Here is a 17786-nt window from a genome sequence, read left to right on the forward strand (position 1 = left end):
CATTTCGCAAAAAAATCAAAATTTTGATATCCATTGAAATATTTTTTTCTAACGAACAGCTTTTATTTTATTAGTAAGCAATTTCTTCTTATACAAATATGAGATGAAGAAAAAAAAATTCGCTGTTTCTTGTGTGGCTCTGAAATAGGTTATTATGGCAACAAGCAAGATGGCGTCCTCCGAACTCGTAAGATTTGTTTATGTGTTTGTATAAACTGTATTGCTAGGATAAACCGATCTATTTAATTAAAGTAACTTTTTTTGTGGTGATATCTAGCCATTATAACATTACATGTTTGTTAGTTATTCAATATTTGTTATTTACGTAATAAATCTTCATAAACCGTAAATTCATACACATCGGAAGTGGGTGGGGAAGAAGATGAAACGTTAAGCTGTAATATTTAGGCTTTTTAGTATGAAGTCATTCTTCTCACGATCTTTATCGTTGATATTTTATTTTTTCAAGATTTATAAGATATCATGTAAATAAAGGCCTCCGGCCCAAAATACAGCATTCATTTACAATTTCATAATGATAAATTCCACCTTGTAAAATTGTTTTAAACTGGTGTTTTAACAAATACACATTTTCAAAATGATTCAAAATCTGTGTTACCAGTGCATACACCTATATAGAATAACCATAAAATCGTTCCATTATTTTAATTGGCCAATATTGATCAATCATTTATTCGATAAAAGGCCAAAAAGATAATAGGTCCGCTTGGGAAAAAAAACAGGGTCGGTAGATAGGGATGTTTTTTTGGTACTAGAATGGAAGGCTACTTAGATTTATAATAAGAAATACATTTATTTATATGCTTTGTGCTTGATATTACATCTTATATGAACAAATTTAATTTTTTTGCAACTCCAATAAAAAGTTGAGGGTTGGCGCTGATTCGGGTGACAAGGTCGGGCGACCCGAAACGGACCTTTTTTTTTTGCCCCACTTTGATCATTTATGATTTCATAAAATAACTTTGTCTACCATCTTATTTTCCTTTAATACAGTAATATTTTTTTTTTCACATGTTGTGTGAGACAGAGAGTTACTTGAACGTCATCCAATTGTTGCTATTGATAACTTCTGTATGCAACTGAAGAATATATCCTAGAGACCGCATTTAGTCTCGCCAATAGCACATCAAGTAATTGTCAGCTTACCCATTATAGTTTATATAGAAAAACTGTATATTTCTGTTTTTGACAGCACCAAAGTCTTATTACATATAGTATAGTTACTGAATATATTTATTGGCTTTATGTCCATGGTTATTGTCCGTGCTTGCCATAATTTGTTTAGTTCAGATCGGGACATTCCATTAAAATTGTCAGGAAAGTTTACCAAAATGCAGGACTGTCCTGTCAGGACTTCTTCTACTTCGTACTTCCTACAGACAATTGCTGACTATTACAGGAAGGCCTATTATAGGCAGATATGGACACTGTCAAGTCCGTAGGCGTTTCCTGGGAAGAACCAGTACTTGATGTCTATGGAGGAGATAAAAATGAGAATGCTCCCAGAGTAGGGAGTGAACCAACGAACTCACGATCGCTAGGCAGACACCTCATCCACTACACCACCCCTCCTAAAATGATCATTCCATCTTTACTTAAGTCAGTATATAACGTACACAAACTCTAAATTTCTGGCAAATATTGATGATAAATGTGTTTTATGAAGAATATTATGAATACAAACATTCTCCATTTTCTGGAAGTAGACACACATGCGCACTAATAGCCTATAAAGTGAAATGTGACTCATGCCTCTATATTTGAAATCCAATTGGGATAGTGTTATTGCAGTTAAACATGTTTCAATCAAGTAATGGGCTGAGCATATTCAGCACTGTTCTTATTCATCCAATCGTCAATTAACTCTGAATTAAGATTGATGCAATATGTAAAATCTGTTTTCTGCAAATCAGTAAAAAACAAAAGAAAATTACTGTGAAATATTAATGTGTATCCATGAGCATTCAATTTGTTTGATATACAAAATCGGTTTTTGGACAGGTTTTTGAACCTCAGGTGGTGTAAAACACAGAATGATAGTATCTTTGGACTTGATTGGGCCATGAAAATCAAACGCAGTTGGCTTTTTTTCAGTACGATACATCTATCCATAGCCATTAGCCACCCCTTTCATAAAACACCGTGGTGTGAATGCCTGATAAAATCAATAATTTGCTGATAAGTCGCTGATAAGATGTAAAAACCAGCACTGTGCACTCAAGTAGTAGGAGTGGGTTTTTCAAAGGGGGCAATAAAGGATTAGCGATGGTAAATTTTAGCCAGACAGAGATTAAATAGAAAATGTTATTGTGAACTGGTAATTATTTGTTTTGTCTTGAATGTCAAGAACGATTGTCTCATATTGGGACAGTAGGACAAGCACCCAAAAGCAGGTCTGTCCGCCCAGGATCGGGCATTTGGAATGTATGATCATTTTGGTTGTGCTTTTGTATACACTTACGCTATAGTGATTGTAATATGAAAAGTTAATTGTCAAATGTATTTCATTTTTATAATCATTTACAGGTTATAAAAGAAAATCTTGAAGAGCGGAATATAAAAAAGGATAAAGATGTGGAGGAACTTTATCTTGCTGACAAGTAAACAGTTTATTTTTTTTTAAATAATTTGGCTTTTTAAACAAACTTTTTTTTCAATTACCACTACTTTATTAAAGTATGAAAAATGTCTTTTGAAAAATGCTTTATTTTCCTTGATACAGTTTTTGAGATACTCATAATGGCAATAATTTAATTTTTATTTGCACGTGGACACATTTAGGCCCCCTCATAGTACGTGGAAAATTAATGCATAGGTTAATGTAAATTTATATGTAGTTAAGTGTGTGATGGTACAGTATGGTAGGAAACTTTTTCAATTGATGAAACAACAAACAAATTAAACTGTTTTGTTTAAACTTTCAGTGGCATATATAAAATACTAATAATTACATTTGTCTAGAAAAATATCCAAATAAATGTCAAATTTTGTTGTCTTATTGTTCATAATTATGAAATTTAATAGATATGTTAAAAAATACAGTATACCATAAGACATTTTTAGAGCATTTTTTATTGATATTGGACGTATAATTTAATAACGTTTGCCTGTATGGGTTGATTTTTGTTTCAGGAACCTCACTGAGTGCATCGATTTATCAGCATATAAATATTTGCGATGCTTATGGTTGAACAAAAACAAGGTATGTCACGATATCAGTTCATTTATATGTCTACAAATGTAATGTAAAACAATAGTAGTAATATTTTGTGAATTCCATACATGTTTTCTTTTTTTTAAATCGCAATAAAAATCATTTTGGCCACATTAATGGATTTTGCTGCAAGTTTTTAACCACTCCAAGCATATTTAAACCTTCTCAATAGAAGCCCTATAATGTGTTTACTCTAGAACCAGATGAAACATATAATAGGTGTTTATAAAAACTATGTAAATATATTTCTTATTTAAATATCACAGACCTCTATATTGGCTGTCATTCATTATGACTATCATCCATATTGAATACCACACATCCAAACCTTAACAGACAGACATCTAATATAAATTTGATGTCTTATTTGTATTTTTTTCTCAGCCACATTGTGATGGTTTCTTATGGCTATCGTACAGCTAGAAAGCCATTTCTCTGAGAGTTCTTCAATGTTTTTATGCCCCCGGATCAATAGATCGGGAGTATATTGTTTTTGTCCTGTCTGTCTGTCTGTCATTCTGTCCAAAACTTTAACCTTGGTTAAAGTTTGATAACTTTTGCAATATTAGCATACCATTTTGATATTTACCATGTGTATCTCATGGAGCTTCTCATTTTGAGTGGTGAAAAGTCAAGGTCAATGTCATTCTTCAAGGTCAAATGTCAAATATCATTGTATTTTTCTTTCCTAAAACTTTAACCTTCGTTAAAGTTTTATCATAAATTTTATAATATTGAACACAGCAACTTCATATTTGGCATGCACGTGTATCTCGTTGAGCTGCACATTTTGCGTGGTGAAAGGTCAAGGTCATCCTTCAAGGTAAAAGGTCAAAAATAAAAAAAATAAAAATCTCCATTCAATCTCTTACTTACTTCTTATGGAGCTGCACATTTTGAGTGGTGAAAGGTCAAGGTCAACCTTCAAGGTCAAAGGTCAAGATATAAAAAACATAAATTGTCATTACTTTTTTAATATTGAACACAGCAACTTCATATTTAGCATGCATGTGTATCTCGTGGAGCTGCACATTTTAAGTGGTGAAAGGTCAAGGTCATCCTTCAAGGTCAAAGGTCAAAAATTATATAAAAAAAAATTCCTCCATTCAATCTCTTACTTACTTCTCGTGAAGCTGCACATTTTGAGTGGTGAAAGGTCAAGGTCAACATTCAAGGTCAAAGGTAAAAAAATAACAAACATAAATTTTCATAACTTTTTATGCCCTCGGATCGAATGATCAGGGGCATAATGTTTTTGGCCTGTCTGTCTGTCATTCTGTCCCAAAACTTAAACCTTACAGTAAAGTTTTGCAATAACTTTTGAAATATTGAACATAGCAACTTGATATTTAGCATGCATGTGTATCTCATGGAGCTGCACATTTTGAGTGGTGAAAGGTCAAGGTCATCCTTCAAGGTAAAAGGTCAGCAAAAAAAAGCGGCGCATTAGGGGGCATTGTGTTTCTGACAAACACATCTCTTGTTCTTCTGGCTTCTAGCTTCGAAAAAAACTTGCTTTCCAAAGTGAGCTGATGACAGTTGATTCGTTGTCTTTACGCATTCCTTATTGTTTTCAGTTTTGAAACCAGATGTGCGTGGTGAACAATTTTCATTTACAAGTATGAGAGTTCTTTCATTAAGTTTGTTATGCATTCCAGTCACACAAAAACTTGTTACAGTTTTGCAATTTCGACTTTGTCTTCACAAATCTCTTATGGCTTCCAGCTTCGCAAACTCACATGCGTGGCCAACAATTTCCAGCTGAGAGAGCTGTATCTGCAGAGTAACCAGCTGACAGATGTGTATGGTTCCCTGCAACACTTGACCTGCCTTGAGGTGCTCATGCTGCACAACAATCAGCTCACCAAACTGGACAGGCTTGTCAAAGAGTTCAAGAAAATGCAGACCTTGAAAATCCTCAGTATGAGTTTTTTATATTTAGTCATGCTGTGAGAGATCGGTGTAAATGCATGCGCGTAAAATGTTCAAGAAAATGAAGACCTCGAAAAACACTCACTAGGATTTGTTTATGACTTATATTTAACGTTTTTTCGCTGTTTTTAATGTAATATCGAGCATATTGTGATTGTCAGCTAATTTTGAGATTTTTCGCTGTTTTCAACAGTACTTCAGTCATGTCACGGTGTTTAGCTAATGGGCATGGAATTCGATTCAAAGTTTAGCGCTCCTCCTGCTAAGTATGAAATACCTACTTAAGAAATACTAATACAATTTCCAGACCATAGAAGTGGTATGTTTGAATTTAGTTACAACACTTAATAGTGAGAAACTGATTACATTTTAAAGTAGGATATTATTCTTCATGATAACTTTTGATTAAAAAGATGACAAAGGTCAACATATCTCTAAAAAAAGACTCTGTATGTGAAATGTATGATCGTTGCAATATTTCCTTTTCAATTAACACCAATATAAAATCAATCTAATAATCCAAGGACACTGCTAACACTAAGTTGTTCAATTATAGGCTTATGCTCATGTACTTATCCAATGGTATTAACCACTCAAAAGTTGCAAGTATTTGCATTGGTAAATATTTTGAAGACGTACCAAACTTGAGACCAAGATCATGAGTTGTTGCTGGGCAAATGTTTTTGAGTTATGCTGTCCGGTCAGGGCAGTGGTTGGTACACGCGCGAGTTTGGTTGAGGGTCACCATACCAGATAGGTTGGGCCCTCCATAACACAAGCCAACACCAAAATTGAAAATCTTTCAGTAAAAATTAAAAAGCTCAAAATTGTACCTACCAAGTATAATGCAAAGTTCGTCCCAACTTTCATAAGTGTAGTAAGTAAATTACTTACTGGGACACACTTTGTGTCTTCACAAAATGCAATCTCAGGGCGTCATTAATAAAAAAGCAAACATTTGTTTTAGGATTGTATAATCAAACACTAGACTATACATGTACAGGTGTGCCATTCACTATGAACACCCTTGTAAGTTGTTTTATTTCAGATTTGTTCAACAACCCAGTGGCCCAGGAGCCAGACTACAGACTGTTTGTCATTCACTCTGTATCATCAGTGGAGTTACTAGACAGACAGGGTACGTAGCATCAGTGGAATTACTGGACAGACAAGGTAGGGTACAGACTGTTTGTCATTAACTCTGTACCACCAGTGGAGGGACTGGACAGGCAAGGTACGTACCATCAGTGGAAGTTACTGGACAGACATGATACATACCATCAGTGGAGTTACTGGACAGACAATGTAGGGTACAGACTGTTTGTCATTCATTCTGTACCATCAGTGGAGGTACTGAACAGACAATGTAGGGTACAGACTGTTTGTCATTTACTATGTACCATCAGTGGAGATACTGGACAGACAAGGTAGGGTACAAGACTGTTTGTCATTCGCTCTGTACCATCAGTGGATTTACTGAACAGACAATGTAGGGTACAAGACTGTTTGTCATTCGCTCTGTACCATCAGTGGAGTTACTGGACAGTCACGGTATGTACCATCAGTGGATTGACTGAACAGACAATGTAGGGTACAGACTGTTTGTCATTCATTCTGTACCATCAGTAGAGTTACTGAACAGACAATGTAGGGTACAGACTGTTTGTCATTCACGCTGTACCATCAGTTGAGATACTGAACAGACAATGTAGGGTACAGACTGTTTGTCATTCACTCTGTACCATCAGTGGAGTTACTGGACAGTCAAGGTACGTACCATCAGTGGAGATACTGGACAGACAAGGTAGGGTTCAAACTGTTTGTCATTCACTCTGTACCATCAGTGGAGATACCGGACAGACAATGTAGGGTACAGACTGTTTGTCATTCACGCTGTACCATCAGTTGAGATACTGAACAGACAAGGTAGGGTACAAGACTGTTTGTCATTCGCTCTGTACCATCAGTGGAGTTACTGGACAGACAAGGTAGGGTACAGACTGTTTGTCATTCACTCCGTACCATGAGTGGAGTTACTAAACAGACAATGTAGGGTACAAGATTGTTTGTCATTCGCTCCGTACCATGAGTGGAGTTACTAAACAGACAAGGTAGGGTACAAGACTGTTTGTCATCAGTGGAGTTACTGAACAGACAATGTAGAGTTCAGACTGTTCGTCATTTACTCTGTACCATCAGTGGAGTTTCCAGACAGGCAAGGTACGTAACATCAGTGGAATTACTGGACAGACAAGATAGGGTACAGACTGTTTGTCATTCACTCTGTGCCATCAGTGGAGATACTGAACAGGTAAGTTAGGGTACAGACTGTCTGTCATTCACTCTGTACCATCAGTGGAGATACTGAACAGGCAAGTTAGGGAACAGACTGTCTGTCATTCACTCTGTACCATCAGTTAAGATACTGAACAGGCAAGTTAGGTTACAGACTGTTTGTTATTCACTCTGTATCATCAGTGGAGATACTGGACAGACAAGTTAGGGTACAGACTGTCTGTCATTCACTTTGTACCATCAGTGGAGATACTGAACAGACAAGTTAGGGTACAGACTGTCTTTCATTCACTCTGTACCATCAGTGGAGATACTGAACAGACAAGTAAGAATACAGACTGTTTGTTATTCACTCTGTACCATCAGTGGAGATACTGGACAGACAAGTTAGGATACAGACTGTTTGTTATTCACTCTGTACCATCAGTGGAGATACTGAACAGACAAGTTAGGTTACAGACTGTTTGTTATTCACTCTGTACCATCAGTGGAGATACTGGACAGACAAGTTAGGATACAGACTGTTTGTTATTCTCTCTGTACCATCAGTGGAGATACTGAACAGGCAAGTTAGGGTACAGACTGTTTGTAATCCACTCTGTACCATCAGTGGAGGTACTGGACAGACAAGTTAGGATACAGACTGTTTGTTATTCTCTCTGTACCATCAGTTAAGATACTGAACAGGCAAGTTAGGTTACAGACTGTTTGTTATTCACTCTGTACCATCAGTGGAGATACTGAACAGGCAAGTTAGGTTACAGACTGTTTGTTATTCACTCTGTACCATCAGTTAAGATACTGAACAGGCAAGTTAGGTTACAGACTGTTTGTTATTCACTCTGTACCATCAGTGGAGATACTGAACAGGCAAGTTAGGTTACAGACTGTTTGTTATTCACTCTGTACCATCAGTTAAGATACTGAACAGGCAAGTTAGGATACAGACTGTCTGTCATTTACTCTGTACCATCAGTGGAGATACTGAATAGGCAAGTTAAGGTACAGACTGTTTGTCATTAACTCTGTACCATCAGTGGAGGTACTGGACAGACAAGGTACGTACCATCAGTTGAGTTACTGGACAGACAAGGTAGGGTACAGACTGTTTGTCATTCACTCTGTACCATCAGTGGAGGTACTGGACAGACAAGGTACGTACCATCAGTGGAGTTACTAGACAGACAAGGTAGGGTACAAGACTGTTTGTAATTCACTCTGTTCCATCAGTGAAGATACTGAACAGCCAAGGTAGGATACAGTTGTTTGTTCATCTTCATACTTTACCTGAGTCCTGTGCACAAATATTGTATGTCATCTTATTCACTCAATAGCTTCTAAATTGTTATTCATTGTGGTTTTTTTTGCCTTCCAAAAGTCAGAAGCATTTCCATTCATGGTCATTGTTATTTTTGTCCAATATAGAGTCTATACTTTTATGGAGTTTACTGTTTGTTTAATGTTGAATAGATATTAGTTAATCTACTGAAGATGGAAAGCCTCAACCTGTCGGAGTTTGTAGAAGAGGATTTTGTAGTTTTGCCTGCTACTAAGTTTGGCAGTGTGTTCACCATTTTACCACTTATGAAACAAACTTCAGATGTGGAAAAACCAGTATTAGGAATAGAAACAACCAGTGATTTTAAGCTGCTGTGCTGAAATATTCTACACAGATTTGCATATAATTTGAGCCACATGATTCAGAAATGGTTCTCCTGCCATATGGGGCATTTGCCCAGTCTGGTCAGGAGCTTCTCTGTCCACTATTGATACAACAAAACCTTGTGTGACTTTATAGCTGACAGGCTCGCTCCTGACCAGACTACACGAATGCTTTAACTTTAACATAAAATGTCTGCAGAAGTACTCAAGGCTGAGCAGGAAGCAGCCCAGAAAATCTACAATCAAGAGCAGGAAAAAATAAGGGAGACCATTGCCTTTGGACGTAGATCAGAGGGGCCTCCGAGTTTGTACTACCCTGGAAAAGAACAGCATCTCACAAAGTTTGGTAAGCTTTTAAATATTGTATGATCATTTCTCTATCATCAAATTGCGATTAAGCATCTTGTTTCATATTTTCTGCTTGTCAAAAAAACAACCAGTGTATGATCTTAAGTTGGTTGAATGATAAACTGATTTGTATTGACTTAATATTTAAGTTATTGCTAGTGATTTTGAACATCATTATTCTTTGCTTAAACTAAAAGAATTCTACGTAAATAAAAGTATATATATTCATTATTAATTGGTGGTTATGTCTATGTTGTCGATGTAAACATTCTGGCATATGATGTCCATATTATATGTATCCTGTGCATATAGTTAACTCAGTTATCTTACAGTAAATCCAGTAGCCAGTTGGCTACTAAAAGTAGTAAAGTTTAGTAAAATCAGAACTATTAACCCTTTTCCACTCAGAAGCAAAGTAAAAATGGCTATGTGCAAACAGCATAAAACCAGAACAGCCTGCTAGTAACTTGCTGTCTGATCAGGTTTTATGCTGTTTGCTGATTATCAGTATCTAATGGTTGGCAATGAAGCCTTTAAAACTTGTGTAAGAAAATTCTTGAATTAAATTTGATTTTCTATGGGACTACAAATGGGTTAAAATATGTATCTAAGTGGTAACGGTTAATCAATAGATTGCATGCTGTGTGACATGTACATGTCTGTATGTGTAAATTGCACAGTAGTGGGCTTCAGTTAGGTTCAAACCTTATTGATTTAAGCATATTGCATTGCACACCTTATGCTTATTGAGACACTCCAAGGCATGTTTGTACTCTTTAGAAACAGTCCTTACTGTATTGGGAAAGATCATGAGAACCTCAAGGAGTGGGGTCCAAAATTCTTGGTTGCAAGGTTGACACCATGTCCACAAGTCAGTTGTGATCTTAAATAGTTAGCTTTATAAAGTGGTTGAAATTACACATGACATTGATTCCTTGCAAGGAAAATTTACCATCAACCTGAACAGTGTATCTAAATTAATATATTACTTTAATTGAGCCACTATGAGAAAACAGGGCTTATTTTGGAAAGTGTTGTCAAAGATCCGTCTGTGCAGTTCGCATATGCATATCAGGGATGACTTTTTCCGCTTGATTTTAATTGTTTGTTACGAAGAAAGTCTCTTCTTAATGAAAATCAAGTCTACACAGAATGTGTCGTCCCTGATTAGCCTGTGCAGACAAGCGCTGTTTTCTTAAAGCATGGCTCACTTTTCTTTTTCTATTACGTTCATAAGTAAGAGCTAACCATCATTCGACTATTTTAGTTCCACCGCGCCGATACATAAAACCAGATACTAGTGAGTTGAAGGGAGTGTGTTATGTTTTGTTTTGCGTTTTTAATTCCTTATTGCATGGAGTTTTTACTGTATGTTTGTTTCGATTTTAGCTAATTTGTTCCACAATTATTGTTTAATGTCCCAGTTATGTAACTGACTGATTTTGTTTCTAACTTTGCACTTTGTTTCTTTTGAAAAAGTATTTTTCTTTGTTTGCCTTTTATGCTCAGGAAGTGTAACCAGAACTTAGATATTTTCATAACATACATGTATTCTGTGAAAACATCAATCAAAATGTATTTGTTGTATTTTCAGTTCTTGTAAGCTATTGCATTAGAAAAAGGATGGTTGGATTTGCCAGTCAATTGTTGTGTTGTTAACAACATTACATGAAAATTAAAATAATCTTTTTGTTTATCCCTAAAATTAGGAAATTACCCTTACTGTTTTACTACAAAAAAAATGTGCTGAATCAATTTTTTGAATGACATCATTATCAGTAGCAATTGCCAAATACCTTTATAAACCATTATAAACGTAAGTGAATAAGGAAAGGCAAAAATGTCTCTTCATGATACTTGTTTAAGAAATTACTAAAATTTAATATCAATCTTACATTAACAGTAGCCTCTGGCTTTCTAGTTATTTAAGATTAAAAAATATATGGGCCGGGCTCTGTGAAAAAGGGGTTTAATCCATGTGGGTAAAGTGTCGTCCCAGATAGCCTGTGAAGTCCTCACAGGCTAATCTGTAATCAGGGACGAAACTTTCTGCTTTTATGGTATTTTTCATTTGCAGAAAGTCTCTTCTTAGCAAGTTTAGGCGGAAAGTTTGATCCCTGATTAGCCTGGGATGACACTTAATGCACATGCATTAAACCCCATTTTCTCATAGCACAGTCCATATGTACTAATTGATAAATATATGTACTGAAGTTATGAAAGTTAGGATACAAAATAGTCTATTTTTCCTTATGAATCACAGCTTTCCTCTGATATCCCCAAATGGCTCTTCAATATCTACTTGAACTGTATTTCAACTTTTCCACTTAAAAGCAAAGTGAAAATGGCTATGTGCAAGCAGCATAAAACCAGAACAGCCTTCAAGTAACTTGCAGTCTGTTTAGGTTTTATGCTGTTTGCTGCTCATCAGTATCTAAGCGTTGGAAATGAAGCCTTTAAAACTTGAATTTAGTAATTAAAGGTCTTTAATTAAATTTTACTTTCTATGGGACTACAAATGCGTCAAAATATGTATCTAAGTGGTAGAGGGTTAAATATAGCTCCAATACTTGTTTGCCAAATTGGCAATGTGGATAACACTTTGACCAACAATCATGTGAATTTGAATTTGAATTTGTAACATCGGATGAAGAATGACGCCCATTTAATTTAAGTTAAATAGGTGAAATGTCGAAGTCACAGGACTATTTTTTCATGAAATACATTTTTACTTGATTTCTAGAGAATGTGTTGACCTATGATCAGCAACATGATTATTACTTTGGAAGAGATGAAGACCCCTATGAAAACTCAGAGGTCAGGGTCATGACTTACAAAAAGATGAACATGTGAAGTCACTCTCAATGAAATCATTCTTAAATAAAAGGTGTCAAAATTAAACTATTACGCCTGCTAGTATTGTGGGAAGGATTACCTGTATCAATTTTAATATCAAAGGTCAAGGTCACAGGGGCTTTTAATATTAAAAATGTACCACAGTTCATGTTGATGAAATTGCTGTGAGTTGGGGAAAAAGTATTTGGAACAAAAATATCTTGTTTCAGTTTACTTTGTTTAACCATAGGCCGTAAAGGAATTATAAACAAAGAACATTATACTTTTTATATAAGATTTTCTCTCCTTAAAATAATCAATTTTCTTACATTTAAAATTACATAAATTTATGTTATGATCATCTTTTAAATTTCACTTCAGTGTTGTATTAAATGATTTGAAACCAGTTATAGCTCAGTTAAGTTCAGTACTGAAGGAGAATTTATGAAGGAAGTGTAAGGCAAGAAATTGTTTATTATCAGAATATTTGATTGTTGACATTATGTTTATTTGTGTATTTTTGTAGTGCTATTGCAGTGATTAGCTGTACTTGTGTCCACCAGACTACATTTTATTTATTTTCTTTCTGTTCATAAGCATTATTTCTATATTTTAACATATGTTTTCTTGCCTGCTCATTTGATTTGGATCTTATGATGAGAACTAATTTTAGAGATGTTAAACCAGTGTATTTGTTGAACAAATCTAAAGCAGTAATATTTGTTTTAACCTTCACAATGCTAATGTACTAGTTTGTTGATTATACCCCGTGATAAAAAGTAAATGGGTATAGTATACTGGAGTCATCATGGATGTTTGTTAGCGAGGCTGTTTTCGGAGTCATAGCCAGCTCGTCCGCCGTCCGCTGTAGGCGTCGTGCTAAAACCTTAACATTGGCTACAACTTTGACACTTCATATGTAGATGCACCTTGATGAGTTCTACATGCCACACCCATTTTTGGGTCACTAGGTCAAAGGTCAAGGTCACTGTGACCTCTAATATCAAACTTTAACATAGGCTCTAAAATCAAAGTGCTTCCACCTACAACTTTGAAACTTCATATGTAGATGCACCTTGATGAGTTCTACACGCCACACCCATTTAGGGTCACTAGGTCAAGGTGACCTCTAAAAAAAAATAAATCTTACAAGCTTTCGCAGCCGAGCGTGACACCCGTTATGCGGTGCTCTTGTTTGTCCATCTATCCATTTGGCTGTTGTCTGTTGGTGGACGCAAATTTGTCAGAAGAAGCTGCCCTTCACCTTTTAACATACAATATTCATACATATTTAATGCATTGCATTGTTCTAAATGATATAAAGTCGTGCGAATGTGATTTTTGTCCGTCCTTTGTTAAATTACAAAAGTTAAGATGTGCATGTTAAATTATCATCATCCTGCGTTAAACATTACAAAACTTGTACACGTTTTTCAACTTATAATTTCTTTTACATAATACACTGCAACTCCAATATATCATGGTCCGTTATATCGCATTGCCCAATATATCGCGAATCGGCTATGGCTCCCAAAAATCTGACGCGCATAATTCCCAAATAACACGTTTTAAAATCTGAGAATTTGCTGAGATAAAATCCAATTCTCCAACTTTAATTTTCTGTTTAAAATCGACATTCAACATCCAGTTTTGACCAGATTGCTTGCTTTTATTGTACATCACTTTAACACCTGTGTACTGCGATAAACAATAACCCCACTTGTCAAACATCACAGGTCATTTCGGGTGTTACCATTCTCTATTGAATTTGCTTTGATCTCCGGAAACACACCAGTCCATACATGAAGGTGCATACAATTATAACTGTAATTGTCACAAGTCAATACTGACCTATCTCAACAATCTTTGCGCCTGAGATACTATTCTAATGCATACATATACATGCATGAATAACCTGACAATTTATATCATCACGGTCGCGATCTTTGGACCCCTTTAACCTCGATATGTTAAAGTTGCAGTGTTATTACTGGTATTACTGTTTTACACATATTACTACATGCTATTTATAACTACAGTGACAAGTTCTGCTACCTGTAATTTTGCTGTTTTTTAAGTGCACAGTCTACACATTGGTACAATAGTGTACATTAAATTATCGATATTGAATATTAAAAATGCAATGCAGTTATGTAAAAGCAGAATGAGAATATATATGTGCAGATTTATTCATAATTATTAATTTTAAACTTTTGTTAGAAAATCTAATGATACTACTATTTGATCAAAATTTAGGTTATATCTGAAGTTAAATTTTAATTTGCATATTCTTCTTAAAGTACATAAGATATTATTGTGGAATCAGGTTATAATGCACAATAATAGTGAACTATACATTACTTTAAACACCTTTAGTATCTTATTAGAGCAATAATTGAGTGACAGCTACTTAAATAGAATAACAATAAAAAATGAAAAATCTGGAAAAATTCATGATAAATCTTTTGGTGCACAGTGACTAAAAATGTTTGATTTATGCACACAATGTCGTTGACAGTGGGCAAGTCCTTTTAAAGTAAAAAAAAAACACACAACAAGAAAATGTTCAAGTTAATCTTTCGTAGCCTTTCATTTTGTTTAAATATCCTTAATAATTACCCTTAAATATATTAATTAACAAATATATAATACATTGATTAATCTTAAATAATTATATTAGCAAGAAAAGCAGATTAAAGATATATTGCCTTCACCAGAATTCGAACCTGGGACCTCTGTGAGCAAAATCTTTTGAGCTACCCCTTTGTGATTTCTGCTTTAGAAATTGAGAGCATATTTTTAAAGCTGTGTTTGTAATGATTATACTGTTGAAATAAGCAATAACAAAATGTTGTCAATTTTTAGCTCGACTATTATATATGAAATATATATAGTGGAGCTATCCTACTCACCTCGGCGTTAGCGTGCAAATGTTAAAGTTTGCGTACCACCCCAAATATTTCCTATGTCCTTTGACATATTGCTTTTACATTTTGCATACTTTTTTACCAACATGACCCCAATCTATAAACAAGAGCAGACAACTGTATCAAGCATTTTGACAGAATTATTGCCCCTTTTATACTTAGAATATGCATATTATTGATAAATATATGTTAAAGTTTGCGTACCACCTCAAATATTTTCTATGTCCTTTGACATATTGCTTTCATATTTTGCATACTTCTTTAACAACATGATCACCATCTATAAACAAGAGCAGACAACTGTATCAAGCATTTTGACAGAATTATGGCCCCTTTTATACTTAGATAGTTGAACATTTTGCTTAAATTGCCATAACTTCTTTATTTATGATCACATTTGATTTATACTTTGACAAAACAACACTTACCTGACATACCACAATGCACTCCACCCAAACCACCCCCAAACCCTACCCCAGAATCCCCCCCCCCCCCAAAAAAAAATAAATAAAAAAATGTCCCTTATTTTTGAAAGATCATCTATTAAATGACCACTCCACACCCACATTATACCCCCCCCCCCTTCTCCATGATAGCTTACGTTAACCTGTCAAGCACTCCAATAGTCGAGCGCGCTGTCCTCTGACAGCTCTTGTTTACTCTGTGAACAAGTCCCTTCCATTATACTGCTGTGACAAATGGACATTGCAGTTTATTATCATTACATGTAGTACAGTTAAAAGGCAGTCTTCAAAAATTGTTTGCACCAGTAGTGTTGCTCGTTAATTTTCAAGCCTTGTTATTCAATGTTTAATGTATGTTTTTTCTATTTATTAGATACAAGAGATTTGGGCAACAGTTTTCTGCGAGACAGGTCAGTACTTTTTAATTGCTACTAACTTTGGCTATTTTGAAAAGATGTTTTTGCAAAAAAAATGTTGTAACAAGTTTGCAGATTAAGCATGAAATCTTGTCATAATTAGGAAAATTAGTCAATACAAAATTGTTAGCGTGTGATGTTGATCACTCCTGATCCCTATTTTGATCCAGGAATTGTTTGAAGTGACCTTTTAAACATCTAGAGATTTAAATAAATTGCTGCATTACTGGACTATTGCATTCTTAAATAGTTAATGCAGTTCAATTGAGATTAGCATACTTGGTGAAAGTCTGCACTCTACAATTCGTCTCTAGTCATTATAGATCAGTATGATCCTTTTGTCTGAAAAACTTCATTTGATGACTTCAAGTACTGAGTGTCAAGGATGTTCATACTTGTTTTGAGTTCAAAGAAGCTTCACTGTGGGAAGAATGGTATTAATGCATGTGCATAAAGTGTCAACCCAGATTAGCCTGTCAAGAACACTTTCCTTATTGTTTGTTGAGAGGAAGTCTCTTCTTAACAAACATAAATAACTCAGGCAGAAACCACCAATCATCCCTGATCAGCCTGTGTGGACTGCACATGCATCGAGCCCTTATTTCCCACAGCAAGGCTTAAATAATCATCTGCATCTCCCATTAAAATGTAATTAACTTATTTTAATCCCATCGCTCAAAAATGTAAAAATCCTTAGTTCTTGGTTGGTAAATTGTGCATCTTATGATGTTGTCTGTTTATTTCTCAGTCTGTTTATTTCTCCGTCTGTTTATTTCCCAGTCCCCTGTATGCAACAACTGATGATGCGTGCAATGCTCGTAGACTGAAGAAATCTGTCACACTTTTCACAACATTTGATTGGGCCAAGATCCCTCGATTAGAAGAACGACGTCAGTTGAACACAGTTTTTGATTCTCCCGAAATTATTACTCATGTTTACAGATAAATCGATAACCAATCATTGAAACAATTTTTTAAAGTATTTTTTTCATTTTCAAACATCAATAAGAAAATAAACATTTGAAAGACAATGTGAAGATAATTTTCGATGCTGTGTGGAATTTTGTAATGTGATGATTTGTTGCAGCAAATTCTGTGATAAAAGTTTTATTTGCTGATCATTTATTGTTTTTGTTGATAAAAGTAAACCACTGCTGAATGTTTAAATACTGCTGAGCATTTTACTTCCATAATTGCATTTTACAATTGTATTTTAAATAAGTATTGCTTGTTTTATATTGTTGTTGTTTTTTGTGTCAATATTCACAATTTCAAGTTAAAATTTTAAACAGATAGAATAGGTACTTATAGGTGTAACATGTTATTCATATTTTTATAAAGTATTAACAAGAATCTGTGATATATACAAGTCAAGTATTATTTAAATGTGTGCATTATATTGTCCATGTATTATATAATTAATGCTTATGAACAATGTTTGTCTAGACTAGTGTAACAGGGTTTATCAAAACAAATCAATTTACTTCATGTGAGAGTTGCACATCCCAGTAGTGGTACTTGTTTTACCAAAATGGTTTGTATGGGTGTAACTATCGGACTTGACATTTGTGTAAGTTATGAATTTAAGACATAGTTGTTGTTTTTTCATTTGTTGTCAATTTTCCTTCGGTAAGGGGCGTGTTTGTAAGAATTACTGAGCCTCATTCTG

General features: G+C 34.8%; 1 protein-coding gene across 3 annotated transcripts; it reads left to right on the forward strand.

Annotated features, from left to right (window-relative positions):
* The first annotated feature begins 31 nt into the window (after window positions 1-31).
* Window positions 32-17353, forward strand: LOC127845482 (leucine-rich repeat-containing protein 72-like). 3 transcript variants are annotated; one of them, XM_052376427.1, is made up of 9 exons: window positions 32-187; window positions 2551-2624; window positions 3157-3226; window positions 4964-5159; window positions 6219-6308; window positions 9327-9473; window positions 10743-10775; window positions 16075-16111; window positions 16898-17353. In XM_052376427.1, the coding sequence occupies exons 1-9, from the start codon at window positions 155-157 to the stop codon at window positions 17061-17063; spliced, it is 846 nt and encodes a 281-aa protein (XP_052232387.1). In that variant the 5' UTR covers window positions 32-154; the 3' UTR covers window positions 17064-17353. The 3 variants fall into 3 exon arrangements, with proteins under 3 accessions (XP_052232387.1, XP_052232377.1, XP_052232397.1); XM_052376417.1 differs by lacking the exon at window positions 32-187 and adding an exon at window positions 2299-2417; XM_052376437.1 differs by lacking the exons at window positions 32-187; window positions 10743-10775 and adding an exon at window positions 2330-2417.
* The last annotated feature ends 433 nt before the right edge of the window (window positions 17354-17786 follow it).

This window comes from Dreissena polymorpha, chromosome 1 (assembly GCF_020536995.1).
Source record: "Dreissena polymorpha isolate Duluth1 chromosome 1, UMN_Dpol_1.0, whole genome shotgun sequence".
NCBI lineage: Eukaryota > Metazoa > Mollusca > Bivalvia > Myida > Dreissenidae > Dreissena > Dreissena polymorpha.